The sequence below is a fragment of the Danio aesculapii genome, chromosome 12 (genome assembly GCF_903798145.1).
Source record: "Danio aesculapii chromosome 12, fDanAes4.1, whole genome shotgun sequence".
Lineage (NCBI taxonomy): Eukaryota > Metazoa > Chordata > Actinopteri > Cypriniformes > Danionidae > Danio > Danio aesculapii.
Window position 1 is genome coordinate 35,402,579 of NC_079446.1, and position 23,452 is coordinate 35,426,030.

The 23,452-nt window shown below is 35.6% G+C and overlaps 1 protein-coding gene across 1 annotated transcript; it reads left to right on the forward strand.

Annotated features, from left to right (window-relative positions):
* The first annotated feature begins 2,831 nt into the window (after positions 1 to 2,831).
* Positions 2,832 to 22,625, forward strand: mfsd13a (major facilitator superfamily domain containing 13A). The gene is made up of 9 exons (XM_056469489.1): positions 2,832 to 2,938; positions 8,165 to 8,417; positions 11,237 to 11,316; positions 11,395 to 11,844; positions 15,016 to 15,136; positions 15,231 to 15,327; positions 15,874 to 16,045; positions 17,885 to 18,078; positions 20,516 to 22,625. The coding sequence occupies exons 2-9, from the start codon at positions 8,253 to 8,255 to the stop codon at positions 20,749 to 20,751; spliced, it is 1,515 nt and encodes a 504-aa protein (XP_056325464.1). The 5' UTR covers positions 2,832 to 2,938; positions 8,165 to 8,252; the 3' UTR covers positions 20,752 to 22,625.
* The last annotated feature ends 827 nt before the right edge of the window (positions 22,626 to 23,452 follow it).

Consider the following 23,452-nt stretch of genomic DNA (forward strand, 5'->3'; position numbering starts at 1 on the left):
GATTTTCCATCATAAATGTCTAAACGCTTACTTTAGTCACAGAAGTAAATGAAATTCACTCCTTCTGCCATCCTGTGGCATAGAGATGCAATTTTACTTTAATTGTATTGTCAGAAAAATATATAAACAATACTCCTGCACACGCACATGAGATAAACCAAAGACATACTTCAAACTCTGGCTAAACTACACAGATTAAATATATTCATAAACGTAGTAGGTGTATGTTTTATTACTAGTTAATATAGGCTCATAGGGATTGCATGAACTTATCTCAAATTAGGTCTCATATAGCATCAGATTTGTGTATGAAAATAAAGCATGCAAAAAGGTAACACCATTTTAGTGCAAAGATAGATAGATAGATAGATAGATAGATAGATAGATAGATAGATAGATAGATAGATAGATAGATAGATAGATAGATAGATAGATAGATAGATAGATAGATAGATAGATAGATAGATAGATAGATTTTTAGTTTGAAATCCTCCACTGCGGTATTTTAAAGGACACTTCTGGCACTCATTCCCAGTCACCTTCACCTGCGTGGAGAGCCCAGCAAGCTCCGCATACATTACAATAGATTATGCGCAAAGATATCTACTATAAACTACACAGAAATAACATGCAGAATATGAGAGATATGTGGTAACTCTGTAGTTACGTTACCTGAGTCTTTCAGGGAAAAAGTAAGCATCAGGGTGACTGTGTTTCCGTAGATTCCCTGTTGTGCTGCTAATGATGCCTCTGCTCCAGTGATCTCACTGAGTACTGCGCTGCACGCACATGCGGCTCCTCTGAACAGTCTCAGGTGAAGCCAAGCCACGCCTCTCTGCGTAATATTCATGAGCGGCCACGCCCCCACTGTGTTCTGTCGCAGTATCTGTTCTCTGATGTATATATTTACAGTGATTTCAGATTTATTAAAGTTTTTTTCTTCTGAGATTGCAATGGGGTTGTGCGTTCATGAGACTGAGGGTTAAAAGAGCGACTGTTGTGATGAGGTTGCTGTCGCTTCATTTGTATTGGTTGCCATCTAGAGGTTAGCATTAAAAATGCAACGTGTAGGGGACACCGAGGCAATGGAAAGGGGTAAAGTGGGAAATTGTTTTTTATTATCTATATAATCATAATACTTATTTTAATATTTATGAAAAAATCAAATATGATAATTTTAATGCCAAAATAATACTTTTTATGTACAAAGACCCAGTTAACAGGTTACTGTTGATAATTAACATTATTAATGAGTCTAAAATATTATTTGGAAAAATTTGAGCTAATTCTATTCGTTATAAACTTTTTAAAAATGCACTCATTTATTTTAATCATCTTTTTATTACCCATTTGAGGATTTTGTTTTTGTTTTAATCATGCGATTTTATTTACTATTAACATTATTTTGTATTTATTTCAATACATTTTTGGATCATCAATTAGTTTTAATCTTACTTATTGTAATATTTTTTGTATTAAATAGCTACTTACAAAATAGTATTTTATTTTGAGCTAAATGTCATAATTTATTTGTTTCTTTTAACATGTTGATTTATTTAGATTAATAAATAATGTTGTATTACTTTTTCTTTTTTAAAAATCAAACTAGTTATTACTATTACTAACTATTTTAAAGTTATAACTATTCTATTTACTTTAAACCCAGTGTGAAGACTATATATAATAATATAATATAACAAAATGTTACAAATGTTATTAATTTATTTTCAATTAATACAGTTATGTTTTAACACAATGATGTTATTAAAATACTTTAAAATAAATATTTAAATTACTATAAATTACTAATAAATAACTTAAAAGGATTATACTAAACAAACAATTTTATACAAAATATATTCAATTCAATTCAATTCACCTTTATTTGTATAGCGCTTATACAATGTAGATTGTGTCAAAGCAGCTTCACATAAAAGGTCACAGTAAATAGGAACAGTGTAGTTCAGTTTGTAGTGTTTAAGTTCAGTTCAGTTTAGCTCAGTTCAGTGTGGTTTAATAATCACTACTGAGAGTCCAAATATTGAAGAGCAAATCCAACGATGCGCAGCTCTACAGATCCTGAACCATGCAAGCCAGTGGCGACAGCGGAGAGGGAAAAAAAACTTCACTAAAGGCGGAAGTGAAGAAAAAAAACCTTGAGAGAAACCAGGCTCAGTTGGGCACGACCATTTTAATTTCTCCGCTGGCCAAACGTCTTGTGCAGAGCTGCAGTCTCAGTGGCGGAGGCTGGAAGCTGGCCTCAGCGAAGACTCGTCTGTCTCTGGAGCGTCATAGGAAACAGTCTCATGTTCTCCACTCTTCCATGACCATCGCAGTAGCTGCTCAGGATTCGGCCTGGTCCAGGATATGGAAACCTTGGGATCATCTCGTCGTTGGTCTTGGATCGAATCAGTGACTCTGCATAGTCTGAGGGCCTCGGGAAGAGTATCCCCAGGTGGAAATGGAGAATAAAGAAAATAATTAGCGTAGCTGATGTTCACAGTGTATATCAGCAAGATGCATAACCTGTGTGGAAGCCCCCTAAGTGGTGCACTAAGTGTATGCTTTACTGAACAGATAGGTCTTTAATCTAGTTTTGAATTGGGAGAGTGTGTCCTCTGTGACCGTGAAGGTTTCCGCTTGCTCACGTCTCTATTTTTGAAGAAAACGTGAAATTTAATAGTGGAATTCTCGTTTGTCACATTAAAAACTTTTAAGCGATGTGCAGTTTATTATCACGACAGTACAGTTCTTGAGCGCGTGCCCGTCGGTTTGTGTGTATGAGCTTGAACGCGCACAGATGGCAGCGAGGAGGAGGGAAGAATCGTGACGTCACGGGCTTCCTCGACCAACACATGACATGTTTCGATACAACTGTGAAACCTAGAAACGTTTATAGATCATCAGGTGGCCAACGCTTTGACATCAGCTCCACATGGTAAGTGTTTTAACAGTCTAAAAATATGAAACCACGGAATCCACTGATAGTATTGTGTTTCTATTGAGAACAGTCAGCTGGTTAAGTGTGTCTGTCTGTCTGCTGGCTGTGACTTGGTCCACGTCGCATTGCTTGATATGAAAGCGGATAGCCTGCTAGCAAGCAAGCTTAATTTACCACAGGATTAGTGGTAGTTAAAGGGTTACGGTAGGTTTAGATTGGCACCTCGCTGGTCATACTCATTATTTGATGAGATATGGGTTGTTTTTATTAACCATAATGTGATTCATCTGGTTAGATTTAAATACTCGGATCATGTTGTTGAATTACTACGAGTGAAGTAAAGTCGCTAATGTGAGCGGCTAGCAAGCATAGATCTAACGTTATTAGAAGAACATGGTATTACTATCAAAATCAAGACGAAATATTTGAGTTTGTTCATAAAGGATTGTGTTTAAAAGAATATTAAATGTAATATTCAAACGTTATCGTCGAGTTGTAACGTTAGACTTGATTCTGGGAGTTTCGTTTCTCCCTTTAACGGTTCAGTGTTTAACGTTAACGTTAGATCTTTTGAATCAGTCAGTAAGATTTGATGAAATTATATTTATTTATTTACAAAGATCTGAATTATATTCTCAGGTGTCAGATTCCTTATAGTTGTTTAATGAGACTTTAGTGGTTGATTTTATTAGAAACTGATATTGAGGTAAAGTTGGTTGAATATTTGCACATTCTCTTTAATAAATATTCAGAAAAGTATTATTTAGAAATTGTAAGAATTGAAATCATATTAGCGGTCAATGACTATCAAAGTTCAACATTGTTTACAGTAAAATAAATAGTTTTAATGTGGTTTTCAAGTCATACTTGCAAGTGATTTCAAGCCAAATATTTAAAGTACCATGGTAAACAATATAGGGAGTATGTAACAAGTTGTCACTGAATGAATGTGCGAATATAAAAAAAACTTTCTCAATGAAACTGACTGAGTACTTGTTTAGATGCAGAAATGGTGTATTATGTCAAAAAGTGTTTTATCAGTGTTAAAGAGTGAAACACATTTTATTAACTGATGCAGTGAACTTTTGAAGCTTGTGTAAGAAGGTATTGAGGTAAAGTTGGTTTTATATACACTCATTCAGACTTTCTCCTTAATAATATAATTTCAGAAAAGTATTCTTTGCAAATCCTAATAGGGAAATCATATTAGCAGCCAATGAATATCAAAGTACAACATTGTTCACAATCAAATAAATAGCACTAGTTTTCAAGCCATACTTGCATGTGATTTCAGACTGAATATTCAAAGTACCATAGAAAACAATAGGGAGCATGTCACAAGCTGTCACCGAATGAATGTGTGAAATATAACACCAACTTTACATCTATTACGAAGGAGGTCAAAAAAAGTTACAGTGACTGTAATCAACTATTATGTTGGCCTTATTTTACCCATCCAAGCTATGAAAAAATGGGAATTTTAATACTGAAATATGTCGTCATATACATGTTTTTGTATTTTAAATTATTGTAATCATATTTTTGGCAAATCTATAGGTTTGAATAAAAGATGCATAGTATAAAGATATAAAATTATGTTAATTAGTATTCGGTATTAATTAGAATTTTGGGGTTCCATTGTGATCCTTAAATACAGTCGCCAAGCTTGTCATCAGACGTTTAGTTCTAAACGAGCAATTCCTGTGTTATGGATGTGACATTTGCAGTAAAAACTCGAAGCATAAATTCACAGAAAGTATATGTTAACATTATATTGAAACATCTGTTTATATTTTCCAAAACAACTATCCACAGAGTTATGGCATCAGAAAATACCAATCTGTAAACACTTTTTATATTTTAAAGGAGGAAAATAAACATTTAAATGTAAAATCGATATTTTTACATAATGTAAAAACGATGCTAATCAAAAGGACAAGAGTCGACTCACTATAGAACTAAAGTGATTGATTTTATTTGACATTTTTGCATTATGAGGGAAAAGTTTTGTTATGGATGTGAAATTTGTGAAATTAGCACTCATGGGACTTTGGTGAATCAAATATAATTGTTTGAAAACTGACAGAGACATTTTTGTGTATTTTACAGTACTGTAAAATTCAAGCCTACACACAAAAAAAAACTTAGAAAGGGTTTCGCTATGTTGCTGAACTTTATATTTTTCATGGCAAGGTTGACATTTGCGTGGAACCGCTCAAATATGCCTAACATTGTTTTATATATATATATATATATATATATATATATATATATATATATATATATATATATATATATATATATATATATATATATATATATATATATATATATATATATATATATATATAGCTATTTATCTTGGCTTGCAAAAATAAGCATGACACAGGACAAACAACATAAACAAAAGCCGTATTATTGTTTTATAATAAAAATAATTAATAAATAATTATTGTTAATATTTAAAGACAACAGAGGGGGTCGCCTCTCCATTTCAAAATAAATGCATTTTCCTCCTGTTCTAAATAAATTATTGTGACTATGAATTAATAAATATACATAAAAAGTGTTCACATGCAATGTTAAAGACAAGAACAGCCATGAGACCTCTTGGCTTTTCTAAAACGTCCTACTCAACCCTAATAATCATTCTAACTTGCCTGCGAAAATAACATTGTCATGCCAACTGGATGCAATTACTCAAAGACAAAGAGAGTCTTCTGGAAGCAGCTGTTTGACTGCAGGTTTACGGTATAGCATTTGTGTAATAAGGGTGTGAACGTTTGATGTTTTGATCAAATTAAACATTCCTCCGTTTGTATGGGACACTAGTTCCTATGCATCCTGTTGCACTGAGAACAGACACAGGTGGGCAACCTGTCACTGTAATGCAACTCTGCCAAAAATGCTGGTGTTTTGCTCTGTGGCACTTGATCTCTTGTTGGATCAAAGATTGCTGAATCATTATCTGTAAAGCAGCCACCTGTCCTTCAGAGATGAGATGAGAATCACTGTGTGCAACATGATCCACTGAAGTGCGTTTTGCTTTACTTCGTAGATCAGATGGAAATCAGCAAGTTCACTTATATGTGTAGGGCAGTTTGACTTAGCAGAACTGTAATTCATTGTTCCTTCGAAGAGCTGGGGGGCAAGGTTATTTTAAACTGCTATTTTCACAAACTTGTGTGAGCTTGCAGGGCATGTGAATGAACATCAGGCATGTTGCCTACCGGTATCCAGAAAGCATGTTAATTTGCTTTTTTGCGGTTGAGGATATTTGCGAAAGGTTGTCACGGATCTATCTAAGAGAAATAAAAGATTCAGTGTGCGTAACGAAATTCACATGACTCTATATAACAATGATGTCCGCTCCACCCTGCAGTTGGGAGCTGTTCAATATTTGATAGCAAATGCAGACCTCGGCCTACAGTGATTCTGCTCGGGTTACAGCTCTCATCAGACCCCTGAGAAATCTCTGGACCGAATAACAATGTTTGTTATTGTCGACTTTGAAGCTGGGATGAGATCATGCGGCTCATTAAAATCTAAGGTTCATGTGCAATTATACTTCTCACTGGGAATTGCCTTGATTTATAATTTTTTTTCTTGATGGAAAAGGTTTTACAGGCACAGTGTGAAGGTGTGACTAAAGAACTGCTCACATGACACACTGTATAGTCCAGGCTGTTTTTATTATTATGGAAAATTGGCTTCTTTCTGCCCCAGTTTCTTTATTGGACATTTTGTGCAGACATAACTGAAGACATTTTTAAAAGGGATAGTTCACCTAAAGATTAAAATGCAGATTAAATGGCTGTTAATTAAAGGTCATCCATAGTGTGCGTGACTTATGTGAAACTTGCACTTGATTTAAATTTTAACATTTAAATTCAAGTACACGGCTAGGAGTACTTTGAGAGTCAGAAAGAAATGGATACAGGCAGAACTAAATGAATATATGTGTATACATAAATTGAGGTCTTATAAAATGAAATGATGGTCCCTGCAAGAAACTGGACATTTGCAATATTATTACCTACCAATATTATTTAATCCACAGCCCACAACAGTTCACTTAAGTGCATACAGGTTTAGGCATGGGACGATAACCGTTTTCAAGGTATACCGGGGTTTGGAAAATTCAAGGTTTTAAAACCGTCAATTTTTTGTCATCCTGTTCCTAAGGTAGGTAATATTTTTTTATTTACTTTTTTGTTTGTTTGTTTTTAGGACAACAGTATCTCCAGCAGAAAAGATCTCCGAAGATCTTTTAAATGAATCATTTATTTGAATTATTTAGCCTGAAATGTTTACTGCTCCAAAACATTATAAATGTTTCTCAAAATAAAAATATATTGTGTTCAAAAGGGAAAAAAGTTTTAGTTTTTTACCCAGACATTTAAAACGAATATGATTTAGAGCAGTAATCACAATACTGTGAAACCGTTTATCAAAGGTTATCATACTGTCAGAATTTTATACCGGCCCATGCCTATACAGGTTGCAGTCTTCATTTTTTATAGGTTGTAGCATCCAGGATGAGCACATGTGTGTGTGTGTCTGTGTTCTTAATTATAAGCAAACAACATCAGCTTGGGTTAAAAGTAAAACCATTACAAATACCACCAGTACTCATGTGCAGCAGATTTTGGTGCCTTATTTCAATGCCACTTAACATCCTGATTAAATTGTTATTGTAAATCATTCAATCATTCTCTCTATCATTCTCTCTATCTATCTCTCTATCTATCTATCCATCCATCCATCCATCCATCCCATCCATCCCATCCATCCCATCCCATCCCATCCAATCCCATCTGTCTATCTATCTGTCTGTCAATCTCAAAATTACATGCAAAATAACTAGTTACTAACCTTGTTAATACTGTGACTTTGTCATATTTTTCCCCCAGCCTCCCCCATCCATTTTATTATTTTACCTCAGAGAGAAGTTTCCATCTTGTCTGGCATAATCCTGTTTTTCCAGATTCATATCTGGCAAAGTGCTGAATCATTAAAAGAGCTCAAGTCCCTGATAATATATTACAGATGCTCAGTTTTCTCATTGGCTTGGCCATTGCCCAATTGCACTCTCTCAATCTAATTTAAGTAATGGTAATTTCCAGACTAAAAACAGACGGCAGACATTACCCAGCCTCATATTTTAGAGAATAATAGACTGTGAGGTTTTGAATGAGTTGGTGTGTGTGTGTGTGTTTGCAGGGGTGGATAGAGCGATGACCGCACCCCGCTCGGCCTGTGGGACGTGTAGAGCTGCGTGGGCCATAAGAGTGGAGAGAAGTAGCGAAGGATGGGACGGAGGGTATGGGTCCTCTGCCAGGGCATCCCAACAGCTGTGCTTTACGGCTCACTGGCTCTGTTTGTCTCTATTCTCCACAACGTCTTCTTACTGTATTACGTGGACACCTTCGTGTCTGTTTACAAGATTGACAAGTTGTCATTTTGGGTTGGAGAGGTAGGTTGGTTACAATCTGTCATTATATTTTAGTTTGACACAAATGTTATTAACCATTTTGGGTAACACTTTATAATAACTACACACTATGAATCTTTTATTAAGCATTAGCAAATGTTATTTCATTATTTGTTAAGCATTAACTCTACATTAATAGACGTAAGTAAGCAGTTTATAAATGCATCTACAAATAATATATAATGTGCTTAATGATTGTGTTAGAGTGCGTAAGTAAATGATTAATAAACTATTTAAAATTACATTTATATATATATTGTTATTCAGGCATATGTTATAGTTAATGTGTATGTTGATCAATGCTTTATTAACTCCACTTCTAATCTAAAGAGAGAACTTATTTATGCTTTTTAAAATTCCTTGTAAATGATTTGTTTTAATTGTAATTTTGAAGTCTATATAACAATGTTTTCTTATTTAAAATGTCAACGTAGTTACAGTTTATTAATTTATATGCTGTATATATATATATATATATATATATATATATATATATATATATATATATATATAGAGAGAGAGAGATTTTTATAACTTTTTTCCAGGAAATACAGTTGCTCAAAAAATAACAAATGTATTCCACCAATGTGTTGTCTATAAATTAATCTAAACATCTGAAAATGTGGCATTATTTTTGATATTCTGATTAAACATTTTGTATTTTTAATTTGGAAGACATCTTATCAGTACTTTTACAGAATAGTCAAACACCTACAGTTTGTTAATCCAATTCCAGGTGGTAAATTGTTTTTAGGGGTGTGAACCTACACTGGTCTCACAGTTCAGTTCGGATACTGTTATTGTATTATCGATTTCGTTCAATTCGATATCACGGTGCATTGACTATCATTTAAAATTTTACTTCAAGAGCACAAGAATGCAATTTTGTTTTTGATGCAAGCAGTTAGATATATATGAACTGTACATTTATTTTTACCTGCTCAAAGAAAACAGGCTCTTTGAATATATCAACCAAATCTCAGGCACAGAAGACATTTAGAACAATTACACAAAAGTAAATAATAATCCCGCTTTCTTTTTGAGCTCTGTCGAGTGAGTTCTTAAGCACCTAAGATTGGCATATGGAAATGGCTGTGATTAAGTCTAACCATCAGCGATGTTCACAGAGCAGTGACGTGGACACTGAAGAACAATGGTGAATGTGCTGGATATGAACATGAAGTATTTCTCTTACCAGCGCTAATACTGAAAGTATTATTTGACCAAAAATTAGCATTTCCGCTGCAGTTTTTAAATTAAACATTAAGTATTATCATTACACCACTAATGTTTTCTATACAAGAAAAGCAGATGATTATTTGCCCAAAAAGTGTTATTTCAAGTAAATTTTGTATGCACTTTAGTTGTTCATTTACATTCAATAGAATTCAATTCATCTTTATTTCTATAGCGCTTTTACAATGTAGGTTGTGTCAAAGCAGCTTAACATAGAAGTTCTAGTAAATTGAAACTGTGTCAGTCCAGTTTTCAGAGTTGAAGTTCAGTTCAGTGTGGAACAAAACTTCACCAATTGGCAAAAGTGAAGGAAAAAAACCTTGAGAGAGTCCAGGCTCAGTTGGGCACGACCATTTCTCCTCTGGCCAAACTTCCTGTGCGGAGCTGCAGTCTAAGTGCCGGACACTGGACTTCCATCGTGGAGAAGCTGCAGGTGTGAGTAGGTCACCGGCAGGTGTTCAGGCTGGGTCAATGCAAAGACTCATCTGTCTCATGCTCTCCGCTCCTCCACCGCAGCATAAGCTCAGGATATGGCCTGGTCCAGGATTATGGATAACTTGGCATCATTTCCTCACTGGTCTTTGATCGCATCAGTGCCGTTGCATAATCTCTAGAGGCCTCGGGCCTCAGAGTATCCCTAGATGCAAATAGAGAACAAAGAAAATATTTAGCATAGCTGCTGTTCATAGTGTATTTAAACATGAAATGCAAAAATGAAGTGCTATAAATAAAAATAGTAGTTATATAAACAAACATGGAAACAAACATGTAAAGCATATTAGTGTTTCTAACAAAATGTAAGGTGCATTAAGACAGAAAGAGTGTGTCCTACAGGTGGTTTGTCAAGCCCACTCACCTGCGTGGAGCACACTCATGCATCATACTGTTTTGTGATGCATTGTGAGTATGCTTTACTAAAAACATGGTTCTTTAATCTAGTTTTAAACTGAGAGAGTGTGTCTGAGCCTCGGACATTATCAGGAAGGCTATTACAGAGTTTAGGAGCCATAAATGAGAAGGGTCGACCTCCTTTAGTAGTTTAGTAGTAGTTATTTACATCCCAAAAAGGTTTTGGGGATCTTGAAAATACACTTTTGAAAATGATACTATTATTTTATATCTGTGTAAAACTGAAATTTCATTACATAATTACACAGTCCACAGCCATTCACGTTACTTGATGATTGGCCAATGGAAATGTCTGTGATTGGGTATAACCATCAGCGCTGTTCACTGAGCAGTGAAGCAGACACAGAAGAACATCCACATTTATCTATGAGCTAATCCTCTGAAAAGATTAGGTGGAGAACTCACTCTTACAAGTAGTTCTGTAACAGCCGAGAGAGGAGAGAAAATATCACCTCACCGCATATGAAATAAATGATCTCAGTAAGTAATGACTTACTGAGTAATGGTTATAATCTGTTACTGAACTGATACTGAATTGTCCACCTTTGCATTGCAGTCCATCGAAGAAACGATTAAACAATAAATTTTAAGTTGAACAAAGTTGCTAATGCTGATGCTTTTTTACTTTATTCTTTACTTTCTTTCTTTCTTAATAGACTGTGTTTCTAATATGGAACAGCCTGAATGACCCTCTCTTTGGCTGGCTGAGTGACCGCTCCTTCCTGAGCTCTCCTCAGTAAGTCTCATTTTATACATAAAATCCACATTTCCATATGATCAGCACATCTCTCATTCATCTCTATCTGTTTTTCAGCTCTGGCTCCCAGATCACGTCCCCTGAGGTGGTTCTGAAGCGGCTGCAGGCTCTGTCCCGCAGCGGGCCTCTCTTCGCCCTCTCGTTTCTGGCCTTCTGGGTGGCCTGGACCTGGCCTGGCCTGCAGTTCCTCATCTGCCTGTGCCTTTACGATGGCTTCCTCACGGTGGTCGACCTCAACCATAACGCCCTCCTGGCCGACCTGGCGGTGTCTGCACATGACCGCACGCGTCTCAACTTCCACACCTCCTTATTCAGCGCCATCGGCTCTGTGTCCGTCTTCCTCTCGTACTCCTTCTGGAACAAGGAAGACTTCTACTCCTTCAGGATATTCTGTGTGACTCTAGCTGCTCTTTCCATGCTTGGCTTCTTCGTCGTTTCGCGTCTTCTGCAGCACCGGTTTCAAAGTGAAGTCCAGCCACGCAAGACCGAGACCCAGCCACTCACTGAGTAAGAGCGTGCTAAATGTTACTTGTCGTTTAGTGGGTACTTTTCATTCAATGCAATTTACACCACACTAATTGCAGAGCTGCTCCCCGTGGAGCTGCCTGGGGTTAAACTGTCTCGCTCAGGGGAGAAATGGTGATGGTGATGGCGCTGGATATGAACATCAAGTATTTGCATTACCAGCGCTGATACTGAAAGGATTATTTATTTATTTATTTATTTAGAATTTTCTTTATAAACATAATGACTAAAACTTCAATTCATTCATTCATTTTCTATTCTGCTTAGTCCCTTTATTAAAAAGGGGTCGCCACAGCAGAATGAACCGCCAACTTATCAAGCATATGTTTTATGCAGTGGATGCCCTTCAAACTGCAACCCATCACTGGGAAACATCCATACACACTCATTCACACTCTCACACTACGGACAATTTAGCTCATCCAATTCACCTGTACCACATGTCGTTGGACTTGTGGGGGAAACCAGAGCACCTGGAGGAAACCCACACGAACATAGGGAGAACATGCAAACTCCGCACAAAAACGCCAACTGACCCAGCCGAGGCTCGAATCAGCAACCTTCTTGCTGTGAGGCGATCGTGCTACTCACTGCGCCACTGTGACACCTGTGACTGACACCCTTAAACTGACACCCTTAAAACTGTGACTGACACCCTTAAAACTTCAATAATAATAATAATAGTAATTTATTTTTATATAGCACCTTTAAAATGTAATTCTCAAAGCGCTTTACACAAAAAGATACAAATATAAAAACAGTTTAGAGTAACAATAACATTCAAAATAGATAAAACATTCAAATATCTAGAAACTTTTTTGATCCCTCAAACATTTCCAAAACAATTATAAAAGATACAATATACAAACAATACAATAGATAAATACAATAAGTAAACAATATAAAATAAATTAAATACAAAAAATAATAAAATGTAAAAATAAATTAAAAAAAAACAAAATACTTTACTGAAAGGATTATTTGACCAAAAATTAGCATTTCTGGTGCAGTTAATGTCAGCATCGGTGGCTCAGAAGTTAGCACTGTTACCTTACAGCAAGAAGGTCGCTGGTTCGAGTCACAGCTGGGCCAGTTGACATGTCTGTGTGGAGTTTGCATGTTCCCCTGTGTTTGTGTGGGTTTCTCTGGGTGCTCCGGTTTCCTGCCACAGTCCAAAGACATGTGGTATAGGTGAATTGAATAAACTAAATTGGCCATAGTGTATGAGAGCAAGATGGATATATGGGTGTTTCCCATTAATGGGTTGTGACTGCATCCGCTGCATAAACATATGCTGGAATAGTTGCCGGTTCATTTCACTGTGGCAGCCCTTGATAAATAAGGGACTAAGCTTAAGCAAAATAAATGAATGAATGTTGCAGTTAATCTATGAAACGTTAGGTATTATTATTAGACCACTTCTGTTATCCATCCAAGGAAAGTAGATGATTATTTGTTGTTATAATTAATTTTATTATTAACAAAAACTAAAAACTTTAGCACGATCGCCTCACAGTTCTCCCCTGGTAATTTTCTGGAAAAGTCTGTATGTGTGAAAGGGGCTAATGTCAATGGCTGCGTCCGAAATTGCCTACTACTTTGTAGGTACTGCTTTTGAATTTAAATGTACTTGTTAGAAAAGTAAGTTCTATACAGTATGAATGTCAGTAGTAGAAATGGAACTCGGACTACAACCGCCATTTATTATTTTTTCAGGGTTTTCACCTTTTTTGGATAGAACAGTAGAGAGTATTGACAGGAAAGCATGGGGAGCAGAAAGAGGGGAAGGATCGGCGTAGGACTGTGAGGCGGGTATCGAACTTGGGTTGCCGTGAGCACTGGAGAGCATGTGTCGACGCACTAACCACTACACCACTGGCGCCGACTACATCTGCCATTTTGTCATGATCACGTGAACTGCTCACGTCAGTTACATCACTCTCATTCATAAATTCTCTCGCGGTGCATTATGGGATAGTGTAGCGTGCATCGGATGCACACTTCAGAAATCCCGCCAGAGGTAGTAAGTCATCCGGGTACTTCTCACATAATGTTTTTCCAATTCTATGAATTTGGACATACTTCTCTGCTTGCATACTGATTTTAATGTACTATATAATATGGAAGTATTTGATTTTGGACGCAGCCAATCACTATCCACTTTCATGCTTCGGAAAGAAAGTCTTCAGTACATTTTGAAAATTTTTAGACTTTTCATATCAAGCATCAACACTTCAAAAATAAAAAAATGTATGTTTGCTAAATAAAGTGCAAAAAGTTGCATCGTTTAACAAAATGACTAACAAAAAAAATAGTACATTTACCACATTTCAGGCTTAATTTTATACTTTAATTTAAATACTCAATTTTTATAATTTGGTTTTAACTGTTCCAGCTGTAGATTTTCTGTAAGGAATGTGAAAGCTCTGTTCTGCCTTATGTATTCCACCCACAAAGTCTTGCTCAAGTTGCAAGTTTTTATAAAATGTTGGCGTAAGTGTTATAATGGATGCTAGTGTTCCAAGTAGTTAAATGTGTTTTAATCATCTATATAAGAGTTTCCTATGCATTAAAATAGATAATAAACTTGGGTGCAAGCTATTGACAGTTTCCAGGCAACGTAGAAAGTGTTATAGAAGCTCAGACAATCAGAATTTGACTCGGGGTTTAATAATATTATATACAGTTGAAGTCAGAATTATTCTCCCTTCTGTGGTTTTTCATTTAGTTATATTTTTTTGATTGTCTACAGAACAAACCATCATTATACAATGACTTGCCTAATTACCCTAACTCGCATAGTTACCCTAAGTAACCTAGTTAAGCTACATTGTTTACATTGCACTTTCAGCTGAATACTAGTATGTAGTAAAATATAATTTACTGTCATCATGGCAAAGATAAAAGAAATCAGTTATCAGAAATGTTTTATTAAAAGTACTATGTTTAGAAATGTGTTGAGAAAATCTTTTGTTAAACAGACATTGAGGAAAAATATAAAGGGGGGGGCATATAATTCAGGAGGGCTAAAAATTATGACTTCAACTGTATATATTTTTTATTGGATGACTTTGTTCGTAATTGTCCTTATTTTTTCTCTTGTGTCTTTGTTGCCTTCTGTTGGGTTGTCAATCCTCTTTGACATTTGTTCAGACTGAGTGTTGGTCAAGCTCCTTTTACCTCAGCTGAGAAGCCGGTCACTCTTGGCGAGTATTTAAAGCAGCTGTCACGCCACAAGAACTTCATGTGGTTTGTCTCTATGAACCTTGTACAGGTAATTATGAGTCCAAATGTGACGCAAAGTAGAAGTGCACTCATTCAAATGGAGAACTGAATATATAAATATAATTTTTTCCATCCATCTGCAGGTATTCCACTGCCATTTCAACAACAATTTCTTTCCTCTTTTTTTGGAGCACCTCCTGTCAGACCGAATCTCTGCCTCTACCGGGTCCTTCCTGCTGGGTAAGACAGAAAGGAATCATTTATTTACATAGCTATTTTAGTTTCACTGTATTTTGATGGTTTCCCAACAACCTGCATGATTTGTATCTTTGCACATACATTTTCTACTAACCCCAAGCCTAATCTTATACTCTACTAATTAAGTACTACACCTAAATCAGGGATGTCAAACTCGGTTCCTGGAGGGCCGCAGCTCTGCACAGTTTAGTTCCAGCCCTGCTTCAATAGACTTACCTGTATAGCTTTCAAACAAGACTGAAAGACTTAATTAGTTTGATCAGTCTGATTAGTCTGAATGCAGACACAGTGGATAGCAGTGCAGCAGGTCTCTTGTGCTATCTATTCCAACCATTAACCTGTCTGGTAATCTAGAGGATTGTAAACATGTGCAAATAAAGCAGCACAGATAGGCGATGTGTCTGAAAGGTAACAAACTCAACTAATTAAAAAAAACAAGTCCACCATTCTCCAATTGTCCATCAGAATAAGGTGTAGCCATCATTTTATGTTTAAATATGACAAATTCTCTGTTTTGGTGTGACACAGGAATTTCTTATATTGCACCTCATCTGAACAATCTCTACTTCTTGACGCTGTGCCAAAGACTGGGTGTGTACCAGGTGGTTCGTGGCCTCTTCATGCTGAAGCTGGGTCTCAGCGTCGCCATGCTTTTAGCTGGGGCCGACCAGATCTACTTGCTCTGCATCTTTATTGCTAGGTGAGAAAGAGGTCCGACTATATGTGATTTGCAATTCATAATGTTAAGATTAGGTTATTAGTCTTTGTTTTAAATGAGCAGGCATGCATTTGTTTTCTAGCAAATCAATGTTATTTTAAGATGCCACAGAAGGGAAGGAGATGTGATGAGAAAAAATATGAATGTCCTCTGTCTTTATTGTTAGAATTAATAATAGAATTATGAATGAAGTTAATTTTCTAGAATGTTTCGTTGATGACGAGTTTTAATCAGTGCTTAATTTGAGTCGGATCTTGCCGAATCCTGTTCTGGAAAATGTCAGATATTCATGCTTTGCTTTCCGTAATTTATTTTAATGGATCTGGCATCAACTTGTGTGTGCGTGCGTGCGTCACGTTTAACTATTGGCCCTCAATGATATTTTCAGCTAATCGGCTTCTTACGTTCACAATCACTCTCTGGTTAGTGATTGTTTCATGAGCAGTCAATAAATAAAGGCATAGTGGCCAACCTAAATAATTGTATTTTCAAGAGGCAGTCAAGCATATTTCTATTTTTTAAAACCAAGAGTAAATCTGATAATGAGCCTGAACAAAAATGATCTTCAGAAGATGAAACTGCATCCCTGGATCAAGATAGCTGGAAACAGAAGCAGAAGTCAGGCAGAAAACAACATGACAGAATAGGTAACTGTGGGCTGTTCTTGAAGATTAGACTTTTAATTTATTCATTTAATTTTGTCATTTAATTATTCTTTTTTTTTTTTTTTTCAATTGACACATAAAGTGAAGTGAACTGAATAGTAATTGTTCATATGATTCATGTTTGTAGCTGCATGTTTTTATTATCCATGATTGACCTATAACGTTATATGGCACAAAATAATTAAAGACCGTTCACAAATGTGATGCTCTTTTTTTTTTTTTTTGCACTATCACTGTTATTGACAGACTTTCGGGAAAGCTGGTATTGTGTGATGGACGTGGGTCATGGTAACTTTTATTTCTTGGTTTTGTTCCAGGAATTATTCATTTACAAATTAAGCACTGGTTTTAATCTTTTCATTTTGATCCATCTTACACAAATGATTACAGACTTAAAGGAGTGTCTGGCCTAATTATCATTTTAGCATAATTTACTCAACCATGTATTTCCTTCTATCAAAACAAAAGGAGACGTTTGACAGAATATCCAGGCTTCTGTTTTGTTATATGGAAAGCAGATTGGACAACAGAACATGCCAAACAATTGGTGTATTACAGCCTGTATTTTCACAAAAAGCCACAAATATGTCATCAAAACAGTGTTATTTTAGTACTGAGACGCTGTTGTTTGGTGTTGTTTTTTATGTAAGCTATATTTTCAGTGTTTTCTTTTCATTTATTTACATTTTCTTTGTACTTTTAAGATTTATGATAACACCAAATCAAAATCACACCAAGCTAAAATTTAAAAGGTGTGCCTCTCTCTGTGTGTGTGTGTGTGTGTGTGCGTGTGTGTGTATTTTCTGGCTTTGGTGGCTTACAAGCACAGAAGTTTTATTATGACATGGGTATGATCTAATTATTACATCGAGGTAGTTTATGAGGACATGCCTTATGTTTTTGTAATTCAAAATGCTAAAATCTTACTAAACAGGGTCTTTTGACGTCCACAATTGTCATTGGTTAGAGTTTGGTTAGAGTATTGGTAAGAGTTGGGTTTAGGGGTAGGATAAGGCAAGATAATAATAATTTTTACAGTATAAAAAACATTACGCTTATGGAGAGTCCTTATGAATTACCAATACCAACATGTGTGTTTGTCTTTGAATCTTTCAGTCTTTTCTAGTTTTTGACTGTGTTGTTTGTGTCTTCTTAGTAATCGTGTGTTCACCGAGGGCACTTGTAAGCTTCTGAATCTGGTGATCACAGATCTGGTGGATGAGGATTTTGTGATGAACCGCAGACAGCAGGCAGCTTCTGCTCTTCTCTTTGGTATGGTTGCCTTGGTAACCAAGCCTGGCCAGACCTTTGCCCCTCTAATTGGTACCTGGCTGCTGTGTCTCTATACAGGTGTGTGTGTGTGTGTGAATAAACGTGCATTACAAGTAACATTCACAACGAAATCATTTCCAATCACTTATTTAGCAGATGGTGGAACTAAAGTGAATCATAAATGTGCAAACAAGAGCATTTCTCATGCAGGAAGAACTATGAAGAATCTTTTCTTCTTATTTGACTAAACATTTTATGTTTTAATACGTGTAGCTGCAGTACACTTAGCTGTATTTAAAAAGATGAGTGAATTTCAATGAACATAGTGGAATTTCTTCATGTGTATAGTAGTATAAGCCCATTTTTTTTATTACAGAAATAGTTTTGTTTGCTTTATTTTGTAATACTGTTTAACAGTTTTGTTGGTTGGACTCTATATACATAACTCTTATGCTCACATGACTACGGTTTTGTGATGTTTGATCCATTTTTCAGGATTCTTTGTTATAAATGTCTTGACTGTCATTTTTGATCATATAAGGATCATATTTCAAAATTTGTTTTACACTTTCACTGACATAAATTTCAGCATCATACCTGATGATAACTACCAAAACATTGTTCATACTAGCAAATCTACATAAGTAAAATTATGTAATATTAAACCATTTGACCTGCTGGCCTCAAAAGTAAAATAAAAAAATAATCCTTTTTTGCTTCACAGCACAATGTTATATATTTTATTCGCTTTCAAAATATTTTAAAGTTGTATTTTTAACGTTTTAAAGCCTTGTCATCACAAATGAAAGCCTGTTAAATGGCTTCTACTTAAATAATACTTTTTAAAAAATTATCTTAGTTTTAATCCTTTCCAGTGGTCTGGGATTCAATGATCTGAGAGCAACTCATTTTTGTAAGTAATGTAAAATTGATTTCTGAAAGTAAATGAGTGTGATCTAATAAAAAACAGCCTTATTGTTAAAGTTTATACTGTTTGCATAAATACAGCCAATAGTAAACAAAATGAAAAATCACAAAAATGTCTGTAAGGATGCTCAACCGGTAAATAAGTCAACCTAAAAAAAAACATATTCAAAAACATTTTAAATGTCTTTACTAGTTTGATCTTTTAGATTAATTTAAAGGGTTAGTTCACTCAAAAATACAAACCATTCCACGATTTACTCAATCTCAAGGCATACTATGTGTTTGAGTTTCTTCTGTCAGTCAAATCCAATTAGAGTAATTGTAATAATTATCTGGCCTTTTCCAGCTTTACACTGGTAGAAGTAGCATGTCATGATTTTTCCAAGTACGCTGCGATCCTGGATTAACATCTGCGTTGATTCTGGAACATCATTTTTGTTTGAAAATGTAATCCATACCTATTCCCTACCTCTAAACCCAAACATAACTGTAAATTACTCACAAAGTCACAGGGGAATAATATTTGGATAACAATCATGTAGAAGTGCCTAAACTTAACATAAACGGTAAACATATCTCTTAATTCTGATTGGCTGATTGGAATGTTGTTCCAGGATCAACATAGATGTTAATCCAGAAACATGTCCTACTTGGTGAAATCTGTGGAGCTAATAATATGCCAAAACAATCTGAATTTGAATTGTGTTCATTTAAATTATTAACAATTGTAATTTAATAAAACTGAAAATGATATGCCATTAAAATCAGGTTTTGAATTTGAATTTCTTAACTTCCTTAAGATGCTATTTGTTAACAATATTCTATATTGTACAGTATTCTATTGACTTTTTGGTGATTGTCTACTTTTCCCTGTTGATCACCCCTGACCTACTTTCTGCACGATTTGAATTTCACGATATGAATTTTAAAATATTTTGAATTTGATGCTCTGAATTTTTTAATCTTTAAAACTCGAAACTGTAGTTTTACAAACCCAATATCTGCAATCTTCGAATTCAGAAAGTTTGAATATACGTTTATAAGAGTCTAACTTTAATGCTGTTGTCTTAAATTTCAGATGTTTAATTTTCAAGGTAAGAAATTAAAATTCAAAACATGATTTTTAATAGCTTATAAATATTGAGTTTTATTCAATTACAATTGTTAATAATTCAAATTAGCACAATTCAAATTCAGATCGTTTTGGCATATTATTAGCTCCATGAAAAACAGGTTGGCGAATAGCAGTCAGCTGATTTTTACACTGTAAAAAACAAAGTTGACTCAACTTAATATTGTAAGGCAACTTATTTTTTTGAGTTAACTCAACTTTTAACCGAATACCTGCACTTGATTCTATTTGAGTCACCCAAAAAAAGCACTGCAGCAAGTTGCCTTAATTTTAAGGTTATTTTATTTTATTTTTTTTACTGTGTATCAGCAGTCTAAAAGAAGTCCAATAAAGCACATCCATCCATAATAAAAACTGCCTCCTTGCTGAAGCACAGTATCGATTTCTTCAACTCCCATAAACTTGCTGTATCTTCAAGTCTCCCCATTCTCTCTGTGATTTATTTTTTTTCTCCAGGATATGACATCTTCGAGAGGAACTCTGTAGCAGAAGCCCCGATTGCAGCTCCTGCGGTTCCCGTGCCGCTACGTCAGGGTTGCTTTTACCTGCTGGTGTTTGTGCCCATTTCCTGTGCCCTTCTTCAGCTGCTGGCATGGTCTCGCTTCACTCTGCACGGTCGCAGGTTACAAAACATCAAGACCCTTCGGCAGAGTGCCCAACACAGCCACCTCATAGATGTCAAAGCTATATAACACTCCTGTAAAAAGAAAAAGACCGATGAGCAGCAGGCATTTCCTCAAAACTAGACCGTCAATAGAGAATGGTGATGCCTAATACTGCAGCAGACACTCAACACAGACTGTATGGTCCTGTTTATTATAACCTGCCTTAATTTGCTACGTTTGGCTATTTATATTGAGTATGTGACCAAATATGAATGGACGGTTCAGAGAGTCTTGTGGTTTTGGGACCATATTGAACAATACAACCAACTGCCGTCAAGTATGTAGTTCAATGGGTTGATAATCAAGCCAAATCTAATCGCATCTCCCTTGCCTGTATATGAAAATACACACTGTGTTTTGAGAAAGGGCACGTTTACAGTAAGCGTTCATTGGCATTCCAGGGATACACGTTTGTTTGGAAACGCATGGATGTTTGTTGATACTATCTTTGTCATTCAGCCGAGCGTTAAGAGTTGAGTCGTGGCCAGTTTTATATGACTTTTACAGTTACTCGTTGATATCAGTCATTATTCATACTGAAAGGTATGTATGTGCGTGTTGTACTAGCATGTATAACTAACATATTTTTGTACCAAATGCCCGAGTTCACTTTATATTTGTGTTTTAAGGGTTGTCCATTTGACTGAGATTCGAAGATGGCTATTAATTATTTGGCCAGTTTGACATTAAATAGAGATCGACCTCTCAAAGTAGCAGAAATAGTTTTGTATCAAGGTTTTACAAAGTACATTTTTATTGCCAAATTTATATTCTTAACTTTTAGGAAAAGGTGTCGTTAATGAGACATTGGTGAAATTGCAGTTCCTGTGTTATCGCTGCAAATTACAATATATGAAACACGACGCCACGTCTTAATATTACTGTATTTTAGGCCTTAGATAGGCCTTATCCATCTGTTCATTCAACTGCTTGTTGATGCAGAGTAGGCACATCTGATGTTTTACTCATATCGGTTATTTATTTTCAGAAACATCTGAGTTCAGACTGCATGATTTTCAAAGTAGTCATGTCACAGATGTTTTTAGACTGCATGACTATCTGGGGTAGCGTTTCGTTGCTGCAGTGTTCACACTGCAAGATGGATCGGCTACAGGTTTCACACTGCATGACTTTACAATAGGAAGAATCGCCGACAACTTTGTGTCGGTCCACAAACTACGTCTCACAACCAAACACATGCGAGAAGTGACATGGAAACAGCGCAATGTCACGTAGTAAATCTTTTGTTATTAACTACATAATGAGAAAGAAGCCTTTAGTGGGGTAGAAAATGTATTTATTTCGCTCGCCTGAGTTTTGAAAGGAATTTACAATTTCTCCTCAACTTTTTTCTTTTTCGACCTGGTTGTGGTATTGCTCAGATGACATGTCAAACGGACGCAGGTGCTCCTGCCAAATTTACACTAGTTTTTCCTTAATTTCTTGGGTCCAAATAGACTGAAAATGAGCCATTTTAACTTCTCCCGCAGCCTCCCGCTGGCCTGCAGATATCCATACTTGTGGATGCTGCTCTCTCATTGGCTGTAGGTGATCACCGATGTTATTTTCAATCAGAACACATTTCAAATGGCATGATTTGAATCGCTGACAGCTCCAGAAATTTAGCATGCCAATTTTCTTACTGGTGTTGACGACTCATCGGCGATTCTCTCAGATCGCGTCTTTGATAGTTCACACTGTGATTGTTACTTGCGGGAATGGCCGTCAATTTACCTGTGATTTCAGGCATTTGTCAGCGATTTCTCAAAACCTGTCTGTGAGTCAAAATCGGGGCTAAAATCATGCAGTCTGAACTCGACATTAGGATATACACTTTTCTTAGTGCTTTTGCCCATTGTTTGAAACATTTGGCTTGCAAATAAATGTTGTTTTACGTCTCAGTGTGATGTTATTACCTTTCAGTTCCTGAAATATCCATTTTAGTCTTTAAATTCATTCATCTAAACACTTTAACTGTTATAGCTAACATAATGTGTAATACTAATGAACACAGTGAAGTACATTGGTAAAGTACCAGATGTCAGATTTTGATGTCTGAGTGAAGTTGAGGCGCAGTCATTTTACATGTTGATGTAGCTAATTGGAAGCAAGCGTCTGCTTTAATATTGCTCATTACTTAGGTAATAATAAAACGTAAATACAAATGAAATACTTGTTCATCATTATGTGCTAATGAATTTTTCATTCATTTAAAGATCTCGTGCTTTGAAATGTGCATTTTTTATTAGATGTTTGACGTAATCTTGACCGAAAAAAAGCGTTTTGTTTTACCACAGCTGTGCCAGTTAGAGTGGTTGAATTCAAGCGCAAACTGAAGTATGAGGTGAATGAATAAAACCGTTCCATATGAGAAAGCAAGTCTCTCATATAATATATGTACTAAAAGACAGAAAATATTACTTTAAAAACTATACTGTAAATAAATCATATCAATTTTTTCATATTAGTCAATAATATTACTGAAATTAATTTAAAAACTGAATAAATATAAATTTACGCACATTTGGACAAGTAAATAAGAGCAAATCCATGCAAATGTCAACCTTGCCATGAAAAAAAAAGTTTTCGCCAAAATAGCAAAACTGTTTCTGCATTTTTTTGTGTAGGTTTGTATTTCACAGTGCTTTAATAATACTCAAATGTCTCTGTCAAAGTCACACAAGTGGCAATTTCACATCCGTCTCATCCATAACAGAGAGATGTCACA